Here is a 13,139-nt window from a genome sequence, read left to right on the forward strand (position 1 = left end):
GTGCCCTGGCACTGGGTCCTGCAGCCCTCGGCCCCTGCCAGCTCCTGTGCCCAGGCCAGGCACGTGCTGCTCCCAGCGAGGGTTTGTTGGAGCAGCTGCTCAGGGGGGCTTTGTGCTGGGTTGGGGTAAGTGGAGAGGAGAAAAACTCAGGCATTAACCAGAAAGGTCAAAAATGAGCCCAGAGCACCTGGGTGCTGTGCAGGCCCCTTCCCTGAGCTCTGTCTGCTGCTGAGCTGGCTCAGAGCTGTCGTTAGTCCTGCTGTTAGTCCTGACTGGGCTGGGCAGGGGGCTCCCTGCTGACCCCCTCCTGAGCCTGGCCCAAGGCCAGTGCCCCAGCTAAGCTGTGCCATGGAGCTGCCCCGGGGCAGCCTCAGCCCAGAGTGGGGTGCAGGGAGGGATGGGGACCTGGCAGCAGCTGCTGCTTCTGTTCTTACTGCAGTACACTCCTGCAAATGTGCTTTTTGCAGGTTTTCTGGTCCCACCCCTCTCCCCCAGCCCACTGCTTGCAGTTCTACTGGCAGCTTGGAACCACAGCAGCTGTCTTCCTTTGAAGTTAAAGGCTGGAAATTAATTTATTTTTTAAAGTAAACCCAGGATTTTGGAGGAAAGAACATGGGGGTTGGGTCTGTGTGTGGAGTGTGAGCCAGGGGCAGGTCACTGCTGAAGGGTCTGGGGACATTCCCAGCTCTCCTGAGCTCTGGCTCTCGGGCCTGTCCTGCAGCATCCCAGCTACTCATGGGGGGTTATTTGGGGGCCACAAAAGGTACCTTCAAAAAACATGACTGGGTCAGTGCCCTGCCCGTGACACCCTGCTGTCCTGGGCCCTGCAGAGCCCTCCCTCCAAACTCCCTCCAAGGACTCAGCCTCCCAGAGGTGGGAGCTGCAGGCCCAGCACACACTGGGGGTGGGTCACGGGTGTCTTTGGAGGGGGCCCAGGCACTCCCTACCTGCTCCTCCTGCCTCCCTTGCTGGTTGCTCACACTTGGTTTTCCTCTTGGTCATTCAGAGCCCCTCCTCTAGAGGAAGGTCAAGATCTGAAATAGGTCTAGGTTTATTTCTGATGGTGTTAAACCCCTGGTGCTCCGAGGAGCTGTCACTGCTCGGCCTGAGGCAGCTCTGGCAGGGCTGGGCTGGGCCTGGCTGCCTTATCCAGTGCTCCTCTTCCACATCCCCTGGGGAAGCCAAATTCCTGTCCCAGTTTCCAGCTGTGCCCAGCACAGCTCTGTGCTGCTGCTGCTGCTGCTGCTGCAGGGCCATGGCACGAAGGGTCCCAGCAAGGGCACTGTGGTGACACGATGGAGGGGCACTGCCAGGCAGAGCACTCACTGCTACTCACTGCTCCCCTCGTGACAGGAAGGACACGGAAGTGCTGGAGCATGTCCAGGGAAGGGAACGGAGCTGGGAAGGGGCTGGAGCAGCAGGAGCAGCTGAGGGAGCTGGGGGGGCTCAGCCTGGAGGAAAGGAGGCTCAGGGGGGACCTTCTGGCTCTGCAACTCCCTGACAGGAGGGGGGAGCTGGGGGGGGTCGGGCTCTGCTGCCAGGGAACAAGGGACAGGATGAAAGGGAACAGTCCCAAGTTGTGCCAGGGGAGGTTTAGGTTGGAGATTAGGGAATAGTTCTTCTCTGGAAGGGTTGTGAGATGTTGGAACCGCCCAGGGCAGTGGTGGAGTCACCATCTCTAGAATTGTTCAGAAAGCGTGGATGTGGCCCTTGAGGACATGGGTCAGTGGTGAACGTGGTGGTGGTGCTGAGAGTTGGACTTGATGACCTTAGAGGGCTTTTCCCTTCCTGATGATTCCACAATTCCATGACTCCAGGCCGCCTGGATGGGGCCTGGCTGGGAGTAGTGCAGAGCTCAGCTCCTGCTGGGGCTGCCCTGATGTGCAGGAGCAGGTGCTGGAGCCCAGTGCTGCCAAATCCCTTTGGAGGGGACAGCAAAGCCACCTCTGGTGTTGAAGCACAACACAGGCCCAGGCCGGGCTCTGCTGGCGTTGGCTCCTCTCTGCTCCACACGCCGTGTCCTGCAGCTGCAGGCAGCTGGATTCGAAGGCACCTCCAGCCCTGAGCAGGGCAAAGGCCTCTGCAACGCAAATATTTGCCTTCTGCCGCCCATCTCAATGCTTTTCTCTTCTGTTTCCTTTGAGAAGCACCTTTTGTGCTGTCAGTCCTGCAGCTCTGCCTGACTGAGGCCTCCCGGGTGCTCCCGAGGGTTCCACATTTTGGGTGCTAAAGTGACCCCGTTGTGAGCACTGGGCAGTGTGGGAGCTGCTGCAGGAGCTGGAGTGGGGAATTCCCTGGCATGGAAGGACCCTGCATTCCTGCCTCCTTGCTCTCTTGCTTTTTCTTTCCTGGTTTTTTAATTCTTACGACAGGCTGGTTGTGCTCTCTGTGCCTTCCTTTAGCTGGGGAAGGGGGAGCAGAGGGGGTGGTTTGGCAGTCTCTGCTCTCGCTGCTCCCCAGTTTGTCCATCAGCTGTGTCCAGGCCTCCTGAGCTTTACAGGAAGGGATGAACCAGGGGGGTATCAGATGATTTGGGCTCAGTTTTGGGGCTGGGAGAATACTGCTAGCTCCCAGAGCAGTTTTGTGGGTGGCTTTCTGTGCCAGTGAGCCACGGAGGAGGGGACAGTGTGGTGGGGACAGGACAGATGACACCTGACAGGGACAGGGTGGAGCTTTCCAATCCCAGCCCTGCTGGGGATGCTCCTGCCTCCATCCCTTCTCCTACCCTGCTGTGCTGAGCTCTTTTGCAGGTATCCTGACATTTTTTTCCCCTCCATAATTTTTCCCCCTTCAGACCCAGCCTTCCCTCAGAGAAAATCCAGCTGTGAGTTTTCTGGTTGCACGTTCTGCCCTGAAGGCAGCAGTCATTCTGTTGGACTGCAGGGCCCTGTGGGCTCTCTGGAGCCATTCACAGGCCTGGGAGATGTCCTACCTCCTCCCCAGGAAATACCAGTCCATGATGGGCCAAACCCCCTGGATCTGACACAGGCTGTGCCTGCCAGATGTTCCTCCCTCCCGAATCACCCACTCCCTCACCGCTCTGAAGGGATTTGGGTTATGCAGAGGCAGGAGACAAAGTGGCTTGGCAGAGGTCCCCTGGGATGGGAGAGGGTCAGGGAGGCAGCAGGACTGAACCCCTCCTTGGCTGCAGAGCCCATCCCTGGGAGGAGCCACTCCATTAATATCTCCCATTCATCCCTCTTCCCGTAATCCTGCCGCCGACTGGCGCTCAGCAGCTGGCTCTGATGTCACCCGGCGAGGATTTATTGCTGCTTCAGGTGGAGAGCAGCAGTCAGAGCAGATGAAATCTTACGCCAGGAGGAGCTTGTTCCCTAAGCAAATTGCTTGGAGAAAATCCGAGGAGACAGATGCAGCTCCATCAGATACGCAGGGATCGCGTGTCTGCTGGCTCCGAGGGGAACCTGCTGCCGTTAACTCCCACCTCCCCGGGAGGAAACACTCGGATCTGCTCCTGCAAACCTCTCATCTTTGCCTTTTTGGGCCTGAGCAGAGGTTGTACTGACCCTGCCCAGGTGTGACCCTTTCTCAGGCACCCCTGGGGGATGTGCAGACACCGTGAGCTCAACCTTTCTGAGGCTACGGGTGTGAAAAGGTGCAGGGTGGAGCTCTCCAAGGGGTCACGTACAGGATGTTGCCCCTTCAGCTCCCCTGGGCACTCAGAGCCAGGATTCTGACCCTCCTTACAGCTCCTCCTACAGTCTGGGTCACACCATGGATCTGCTGCTGCTTCCCCTGCACCCTCGGACAGGTGGGAGCATCCCCAGGGATGAGGTTGATCCACACACGTGTGTGCACACACACATATGCACACACGCACATGCACACACGTGTGTGCCATCCCCAGGAGTGACTCCAGCCCTGGGGAGGAGATTTCCAGCTACCTGCAGTGCCCTCAGACCACTGCCAGATGCTCCTGGGGGGTCCTTCCTCCTGGCCACCCACAGCCCAGTGTCCCCTGGCTCTGGCCACCCCTCCCGGAGCCCCTCTCCATGAGGGGAGAAGCACCAAGTCCCAGCCTTGTTCCTGCCTTGCCCAGTCACATCCCTGCAGGCCCAGACTGGGATGCTGCTCCCTCCCAGCATCCTTGGCTCCGGCCCCCAGCATCCTGCCCATCCCAGAGGAATCCACATACCCCACCCGGGGGTGATAACCAGGCGTGTTGCAACTCCCCACAGTGGGTTCTGCTCCCACTCGTGCCTCGAGGCCTGTGCAGGTGTTGTGGGAGCTGCTGAACCTGTTCAGGATGTTTTTGAGCCCGTGATGCCTCGGGGGCTGTGGTGGGGGTGGTGCATGGACTGCTTTCCATTGCCTTCTCCTGTGTCTCCCTGCAGGAAAGAACCTCTACACCAACGAATACGTAGCGATCAAATTGGTGAGTGGCTGTCGAGGGGGGTGTTCAGGCCATGGGGAAGGAGGTTGCTGCCCCTCCCCAGGAGTTGGGGAGGATGGAGAGAGGGGGTTGGGATGTGGTGGCTGGGAGCAGGAGCAGGTTGGGATGTGGTGGATGGGAGGCTGCGGGGGAGCTCCGCTCACCACTCGGAATCCAGGGCAGGCTGAGAACACACGTCATTGCAGGTGGGGTGATCTGGGGCTGGGGAGGGAGGAGCTGAGGCTTCTCCTCTCCCAGCCCTGCCCATGGCCTGTGCTGTGCTCAGCCAGTGGCAGCAGCAGAGGGACCTCAGGGAGGAGTGGTCCCACTGGTACCTGCTCCCATTCATGGCTACCCCAGCATCCAGATCTCCCTGGCCTGGGTGGATCTGGCTCCCATATGGGCTGATTTTCTCTCATCCCCTGTGGCTTCATCTCTGTTTTGTACTGGTTGTTCTCAACCCCAAATGCTCAGTCCAGCTGCTGCCAGCATGTGAAGGAGGTGTCTGACAGCCAGACCCCCTAAACACCCTGCCCCCTAATTAACTGTTCTCCTTCTCTCCTCCAAGGAACCCATAAAGTCCCGGGCCCCCCAGCTGCACCTGGAGTATCGGTTCTACAAACAGCTCGGCAATGCAGGTATGGGGCTGGGCTGTGGGGTCCTGCCTGCCAGGGACCCTGCTGGGAGAGGGGCTTCCCCTAAATGTGACTCTGCAACTTTGCTCCCCGCCTGAGCAGCTCCTGCCCATCTGCTTGTCGGGGAGGGGCTGGTTTTACACAGAGTCTAATCTTTGATCTCTTTTGATTTAGTTCTCCCCCCCCACCCCCGCAGCAGAGTCAGGGATGCAGATGGAGCTGCCTCCAGGGGCAGAGCCAGGCTGTCTGCAGCAGGAGGGAGGGTGGTGTGGGGCCGTCCCCCCTCTGCAGCCCCCATCTCTGCCCGGCACAGCAGGGCCCTGTTGCAGCCCCACACAGCCCCTGCTCCGTGTCTTGCAGAAGGAATTCCTCAGGTTTACTACTTTGGCCCCTGTGGGAAGTACAACGCCATGGTGTTGGAGCTGCTGGGCCCCAGCCTGGAAGATCTCTTTGATCTGTGTGATCGCACCTTCACGCTCAAGACTGTCCTGATGATCGCGATCCAGCTGGTGAGCAGCTCCTCCTGCTCCTCCCTGGGGCTCCTCCTGCTCTTCCCTGGGGCACTCCTGGCTGCCTGGGGGGACAGGGGTGGGTGGGCATGGGGGACACCCCACGGGGAGCTGGAGGGAGGAGGGGTGAGCCAGTGCCCGGCAGGTCGCAGGAGGCACATCCCAGACCACTCCTCCCATTTCTTGCCCCCTCCCTGGCAAAGGAGGGCTCTCCTCAGCCCAGCACAGCCCCTTCTGAACATCTCCCTGTGTGTCCAAGGTACATCTGGGCTGGGGTTGTCTCCCAGGGTGGGAGGACCCAATGTTCCCCTCCTTGCATCCTGTGGGGATGGTCAGGCCGGGGGGAGCAGGGCAGCTGGCTGGGGCAAGGTGACCAGAGCAGGGGGCAGGGGAGGGGTGCAGGGGTGTGTGCAGGACACAGGGGGTGTCTGTGCCCTGGCACTGACACCTCCCTGTGCCCCAGATCACACGGATGGAGTATGTCCACACCAAAAGCCTGATCTACAGAGATGTGAAGCCGGAGAACTTCCTGGTGGGGCGGCCGGGCAGCAAGCGGCAGCACACCATCCACATCATCGATTTTGGCCTGGCCAAAGAGTACATTGACCCCGAGACCAAAAAACACATCCCCTACCGAGAGCACAAGAGCCTGACAGGGACAGCACGTTACATGAGCATCAACACCCACCTCGGGAAAGGTGTGTTGGGCACCAGGCAGCCTTTCCTCTAGCAGAGGGGGGAGGGAATGCAGGGAATGAGATCCGCCCTGTCAGAGGTGGGGCTGGGCACAAACTGCCTCTCCGTCTCTTCAGAGTGTTGGCAAGACTTTTGGGGTGCTGCAGGGTCTAGGAGGGACATGGACAGTGTCTGGAGTGGGAACATGCCCATGTCTCTCATTTTCCGTGCAGAACAAAGCCGCAGGGACGACCTGGAAGCATTAGGGCACATGTTTATGTACTTCCTCCGCGGGAGCCTTCCTTGGCAAGGCCTCAAGGTAACTGCCAGCTCCTGATGCCCATGGGTCTGGCCCTGCCCTGGCCCGGGGGGGAAGCTCTGGCCCTCGGGGTGTTGGAGGGTTGGCACCCCACCAGATCTGAGCTCCATGCCCACTTTGGGGCAGTCCCAGCTGCTCTCACAGTGGCTCTTCTGGAACTGCACTCCCTGGTGGTTGTCCCCCAGACCTGCCCTTGTGAGGGAATTCCCTGGGAATGAGCTCCTCCTCTTACCTGGGAAAGGGTGACCCAGAAACCATCTGTGGTCTGGTGCCCCCAGTGCCTCCCCTCCCTGGCACTGACCCTCCCTGTCCCGCCAGGCCGACACGCTGAAGGAGAGGTACCAGAAGATCGGCGACACCAAACGAGCCACGCCGGTGGAGGTGCTCTGTGAGAACTTCCCAGGTGAGAGCCCTGCCCTGCCTGACCCTGTCCCCAGCCCTGTGCCCAGCCCCTGACTCCCTGTCCCCGCAGAGGAGATGGCCACGTACCTGCGCTACGTGCGGCGGCTGGATTTCTTCGAGAAACCCGACTACGACTACCTGAGGAAGCTCTTCACAGACCTGTTCGAGAGGAACGGTTACGTGTTCGACTACGAATACGACTGGGCAGGGAAGCCTCTGGTGAGTGGGGAGGGGCTGGGTGGGACAGAGGCACCCTGGGGGCAGCAGGGGCAGAGCAAGCAGCCAGGGAGGATGCAGGTCCCAGCTGTCCCCTGTGCCCGAGGGATCGGCTCCATCCATCCTCACCACTCACCAGCTCCAGGCTGGGGCTGTTGTGCCGATGGGTCAGAGCTGTGACACAGGGATGGGAGGCTTCTGGAGCCAAGGGGACCCAAGCAGCCAGGCTGGCACCTCACTTTCTGCCATGGGCACCCTCCGTGGGCTCACTGCAGCCAGATAGCACACGAGGAGCCATTGGGGCAGGGGTGGGGACTGGGGCCAGGCCCTGGTTCTGGGGGGCGGTTTGTGTGTGGGCAGAGGTGGGATCAGGGTGCAGGGCAGCGGGAGGGCTCCGTGCTGGCACTGACATTGTCCCTGTGTCCCCAGCCCACGCCCATTGGCACGATGCACAGCGAGGTGCAGGTGCAGCCCCCGAACAGAGACAAAGCACAGCCACACCCCAAACACCAGGTGAGCTGGGGACGGCCGGGGCACAGTGACCACGGGCTCGGGCAGCCTGGGCTGCGGCTCCAGGGGCACAGAGGAGCCCGGGGTGGAGCAGGGACTGCACGTTCCTTTTCCCCCAGTGCTGTCTGTGGAGAGCTCCCCAGCACAGCGCGGGGTCTGTGGCTCGCGGGGGCCCAGGGCAGTGTCCCTGGCAGAAACAGGAGGAAGCACCGTGGGAGCTGTGGCAGGGCCAGGGGGTGCCAGGCCTGGGCATCAGCCACTGAGCTGCAGGGTCAGCCCGGAGTAACGGGTGAGGGAATGGTTCAGGCTGAGGACCTGTGTCCCCAGCGCCGTGTCCCCGTGGGGGTAACTCGCTGCTCTGATTGTGGTGCCACTTCCATTGATGGGATGGTGACAGGGACAAAGGAGGGCAGGATTGGTGGGGCAACCTGGCAGCGTTTTGCCCTGTGCTGGGGCTGCCCGTGCCCAGGGCACAGGGAGCTGAGGTGGGAGCAGCCCAGGGCAGGGATTGGGCAGAGCTGTGCCGGCAGCTCCCTGCCTGGGTCGCTGTGGGGAAGGGGCTGCACTGCCCAGCCCTTCTCTGAGGCCAGTGCCATGGCCTGTCCTGCCCCAGTGCAGGACACAACTCTGGGAATGCTGGCACCCAGAGCAAACCTCATGTTTCCCAGACCCTGATCCTTTTGAACCTCCATGAGGAGCAGAGGTCCTGCAAAGGGGCTGGAGCCGGGGGTGCAGCTCCCTGTGCTCCCCACCCACACCCTGGTCCAGCAGTGCCCCTGGAGCATCCTGGCTGCTCCCAGAGCCTGGCACAGCCCTGGCTCTCACTGGCCAGGGGCTGGGAATCGCTTCCTTAGGGAGAGGGAAACATCTTCAAATCACCTCTGGCTCATTCGTGGGAACTCACTTCCAGTAAGGTCTGCTCTCCTCCAGCACCATGTTCGGCATCCCTTCTCCAGAGCGCTGGGAAGAGCAAAGCACAGAACTCCTGGAGCATGGGAGCATTGTCCAGCCTGGGGACACAGGGTGTCCCCACAGCCTTGGGGCTGTGCCCTGCTCACCAGGGGAGGGTTTGGCTGTGGGAACAGCCGAGCATCCCCTGCCCTGGAGGAGCAGCACCCTTTGCTCCACACCAGCCCCAACAAGCTCCGCGTCGTCCTGAGGACATGGAGAGTGGCTGTGGCACCGCCTGGGCCCGGCTCTGCCACCCCAGCCTGCTCCCAGACACGGGGCTGGCCCTGCTCTGCCCTGTCTGGGGTGGCTGTGAGGGGTGGCAGGGGGGCACAGCCCCCGGTGTCACCGCAGGGACCTCTCTGGGAGCCGCCGGGTCGGTGCTGCACTGGGCGCCCTCCACAACCACAAACCCGAGCTGCCCCGGTCATGGTTTTGCTTTTGCATGTCTTATTTTCTCGACTCCCTTTTTGCCACTTTTCCCGCTCCTTCCCCTCCACTCCTCCCTTCTCTTCCCCATTCTTCCTCTTTTTCTTTTGTTTTCTTTTCATTCTGTTCCTCCTGCCTGTCGCGAGCAGCCGCCCGAGGGGACGGAGTTGTGGGATCCTCAGGCCGGTGGGCAGCCTGCCGAGGAGCCTGTGGGAGCTCACCTGGCAGCCGGCAGGCTCGGGGGGTCCGTCCAGGTACATAAACCACGCGCCGAGGGCAGGGGCGGGCGCGGGAGGGAGCGGAGCCACCCGGGATCAGCCCCGCTCCCCCGCCCGGGGCCACGCCTCATCCCGGGCTCCTGCCTCATCCCGGGCTCCTGCCTCGGCTGCAGCACGTGCTGCCTGTCCCCAATGTGTGACGTGAGGGTCACAGCTCGCAGACGAGGCTGGTGCTGCTTCCCGGGGGCTGCCAGGCTCCCTTGGTGCTGCTGAGGAGACTCGGAGGGCAGTTGGAGATGGATGGATGGACGGATGGATGGAGTGCTGGCTCTGTGCCACACAGCAGTGTGGCAGCTGGGGGGGCATCGCTCTGCCCTCAGTGCCGCTCGTCCCAGCAGTGCCGGACGAGCAGGGCACCTCCCTGAGTGGAGCGCTGGCTCCGACCCTGCTTCTCCTCCCTTCCCGGCCGCTCCCTGGCCGCGCGTCCCCGCCTCCGCCCCGCACTCGCGCCGTCGGCCCCGTGCTCTCCGCCCTCGCAGCCTCCCGCCCGCTGCCGCTCTGCCCCCCGGGCCTGGGGGTCCATTCCCGCATGGATGGTGGGACATCCATGTGCCGAGTCCCCTGGCCAGGCCTGCGCTGCTCCCTCCGTCTCTGCTTCCGTCCCCGCCGCTGTTGCTCGTTCCCGCTGCTCCGCGGTGATGCTGGTGCTCGGTCCGGCTGGGGCCCTCCTGCCGTCGCGGGGCCGGGCGGTCCGGGGGGAGCCGAGGGACCTGCCCCCCTCGAGCTCTGCCCGGCTCCTCCTGTCCCTCCCGTCCCTCCCCTCCGCTGCTCCCCCTCCCGCCCCGCAAACCCTCCTGCCGAGCTCCGCCTGCGCCCGGCGCTGCGGGGAAAGGAGGGGGACACGCTCGGGGGTCTCCGCGCTGGTTTTGGGGGGCTGTATCCTGACGTGGCCCCGCTGGCTGGGCATTGGCTGTCGGGTGGCAGCTCCTCCGTGGCTTTGGGAGAGGCCGAGTGGGGCCGAGCAGCTTGGGGAGCCTCTCTGTGCATCCCCAGGGAGCTCCTGGCTTTGCCTGCGGGCAGCGGGCGCAGGAAGGGAGTTCAGGCACCTCCCAGTTGCCTGTGCCGGCCCTGTCCTTGCTTTGGTGGCTCGGATGTCCCCCCGAGCCTGGCACTCACCCGACCCTGCTGCCCTGGCGAGTGGGCAGGAGCTCAGGGAACCCTCGGGGTGGGCACTGGGCTGGGTCCTGCAGACCCGGCGGTGCCGGCTCTCGGGGCCGGGGAGCAGGAGCCGTGTCCGGTTGCTCAGCCGTGGGAAGGTCTCCTGGGAGCTCACGGCTTCCCCGGGCTGTGTCTCCTGCACACACCGGAGCTGCCGGCGAGCCCCTCTCCCGGTGGGATATGCGGGGGCTCCCTGGAGCCGGGATCCTCCCGGAGGCGCTGGGGTCAGACCTCTCCGTGTTGGTGCTGTGGGGAGGGCTCAGCACCGAGACTGAGCGCTGTGGTCTGGGCCAGGGCACCATCCTGTGCCTGCAGGGACCTCGGTGCTCCCGGGGAGAGCCCGGGGGTCTCCTGGGCTGCCCCCCTGCCGCGGGGAGGGGACGGGGCTGCGAACCCCGGGCTGCCCCCGCTGACACTCGTCTGTCCGCAGGTGATGAGCTCCACTAACGGAGAGCTGAACACAGACGACCCGACGGCAGGACACTCGAACGCCCCCATCACAGCCCCCACCGAGGTGGAGGTGACAGACGATACAAAGTAAGGCCCGGCCCCGCTGCTCCTCCCCGGGGCCACGCCCGGGGTGGGTTCGGCACCGCGGTGCCCTGTGCTCTCCGGGGAGGAACAGCCCAGCTGTGCCCCGGCACCCCGAGGGGTGTCCCTGCAGGGCCACCCCACCCGGCCCTTCCCACCTCGCTCCTGCACTGAGGGGGTGCCCGGGTCTGGGCTGCTCCTTCTCTGGTGCCCCTGGCTCTGGCCACGTGGCTGGCATGGGATGCCATGTCCAGTGTCATTCCCCTGGTTGGTGCCACTTGCTGTGAAAGGTGTCACTTGCCGTGGCCATCGTGGTGTCCCCAGTCCAGCCCCTGCCATGGACCAAGGGCACTTCCCGGAGCAGCTCTGCCCACGTGGGGGTGTCTCCAAGACACCGAGGGGTCTCTGTGCCCCCTGACCACGGGGGTGCCGCGCCCTCTGTGCCCGGCCCAGGCTCTGACAGGTCCCTCTGTCCCCAGGTGCTGCTGTTTCTTCAAGAGAAGGAAGAGGAAAACCACCAAGCGTCGCAAGTGAGCCGGGGCCGGGCGGAGCCGCGACGGCTCCTCTCCCTCTGGCCGTGGCTGGATGTTGACCCGCGGAGCCGGCGGCCCCTCGGGCTGGACGGGGACGGGGGGGCCGGGCCGGACGGGCTCCCCCAGCGCCCCACGCGCAGCTGGGGAGCGGGGCCTCCCCAAACTGCTTGTCCTTTCCTCCGCCACCCGCCCAGCGCGTGGCCGTTTACTCGAACCAAGCCCAACTTCGCTGAAGTTCCTGCGTCCGTCAAACAGAAAAAAAAAAAAAAGGAAGGAAAAAAAGGAAACCGAAACAAATCCACGGCGTCACTTGCTTTGAGTCTATAACTAGTCTGAAATGGGGATCAACTACAGACTCTGACCCGTCGCTGTCAGAAGAAGACGAAGACAATTTCGAGAGCAGTGGGCTAAGGAGGAATTTTTTTTTCTGTTGCTTCTTTGTCTCTTAAGTTAATTTAAAGTGAGTCTCGGTGCAGAGTGCTGAGTCGTCAGTCTTTGACCGTCATCTTCAGTGTTACCGAATTCTGCTCTTCCCTCGGGCCCCCGCCCCGCGCCCCCCGCCGGGTCCCCCCTCGGTCAGGCCGTCGGTGACAGCGGTTCGGGCTCCGCCCGGCGAGGGGGAGCCGGGGCCGCGCGGGGCGGGGAGAGGAAACGCGTTTACAGTTCATTTACGATGCACTTTTGTGAGCAATACAGGCGCCGTCCGGGCCCGCCGGGAGCGGGTCGGAGACTCCCAGGGGCTGGGGGGACACAGGGACAGGGACGGCCGAGACCAAAGGGACCCACGAATGGCGGTGGCAGAGCAGGGAGGGGAAGCAGAGCAGCCTCGCGTGTGGCGCTGCCGTGTCTCGGGGCTGGATGTCGGAGGGGTGGGCAGGGGCAGCCTTGGTTTTTAGTCTGAGCCCTCCGAGGCCCCGCGGTCGGGGCTGGAGGCACGTGGTGAGCGCCGGGCAGTGAAGGGCAGCGGGGTGTCCCAGCTCTGCCAGCGTGGAATTCCCTCACCATGGCAGCCTCCTGCCATGGCATCCTCCCTCCATGGAATCCTGCACCGGTGCCAGGGCCCAGCCTGCCCCTGGGGGGAGGAACTGGAGTTTTTGGAACTGACACACACACACCCCCACCCCTTGCTCCTCACCACCCCCTAGGGCACCGCAGCTCCCCACGTGACTGACCCCGTGCGCTGTCGTGTGTATTGATTGTGACACATTTTGGGGGGGACACACACTTATCTTTACCAAAACCCTGTTGTTCTGCCCCGAGGGGGGCTGAGGCTGTGCTGGGGGGGCGGGGGGGATGGGACCATCTGTGGCTGCTTCGAAACATTTGTCCAAACTGACCATCTCGGGGGGCTGGGGGGGCACGGGGGTCTCCCACGGGCCGTGGGGGCCCTGGGGAGGGAACTGCGCCGGGGCCCCTCTTGGTCCTGAATTCAGGATGTCAAAGCTCGGCTTTGGCTCCTCCGGGCAGGGCGGCCCCAGCTGCTGATGTGTCTCTGGCCACGGCGGGGAGGGGACGTGCAACGTTTGACCTCGTGTCCCCAGCGAGGCGAACAAACAAACAAATCTTTAAAAAATCGCCTTAAATTTTCACTGGAAGTGGCCCCTTC

The 13,139-nt window shown here is 63.1% G+C and overlaps 1 protein-coding gene across 1 annotated transcript in view; it reads left to right on the forward strand.

Annotated features, from left to right (window-relative positions):
- Positions 1-12,008, forward strand: part of CSNK1G2 (casein kinase 1 gamma 2) — a 42,314-nt gene extending 30,306 nt beyond the window's left edge. Inside the window, exons 3-12 of the mRNA XM_032712375.1 lie at positions 4,353-4,393; positions 4,959-5,028; positions 5,386-5,534; positions 5,998-6,232; positions 6,443-6,528; positions 6,847-6,931; positions 7,001-7,149; positions 7,576-7,659; positions 10,900-11,006; positions 11,480-12,008. Coding sequence (XP_032568266.1) covers positions 4,353-4,393; positions 4,959-5,028; positions 5,386-5,534; positions 5,998-6,232; positions 6,443-6,528; positions 6,847-6,931; positions 7,001-7,149; positions 7,576-7,659; positions 10,900-11,006; positions 11,480-11,534 — 1,061 coding nt within the window. The 3' untranslated portion in view covers positions 11,535-12,008. The remainder of the gene's footprint in view (positions 1-4,352; positions 4,394-4,958; positions 5,029-5,385; positions 5,535-5,997; positions 6,233-6,442; positions 6,529-6,846; positions 6,932-7,000; positions 7,150-7,575; positions 7,660-10,899; positions 11,007-11,479) is intronic.
- The last annotated feature ends 1,131 nt before the right edge of the window (positions 12,009-13,139 follow it).

This window comes from Chiroxiphia lanceolata, chromosome 27 (assembly GCF_009829145.1).
Source record: "Chiroxiphia lanceolata isolate bChiLan1 chromosome 27, bChiLan1.pri, whole genome shotgun sequence".
In the NCBI taxonomy this organism is placed as follows: domain Eukaryota; kingdom Metazoa; phylum Chordata; class Aves; order Passeriformes; family Pipridae; genus Chiroxiphia; species Chiroxiphia lanceolata.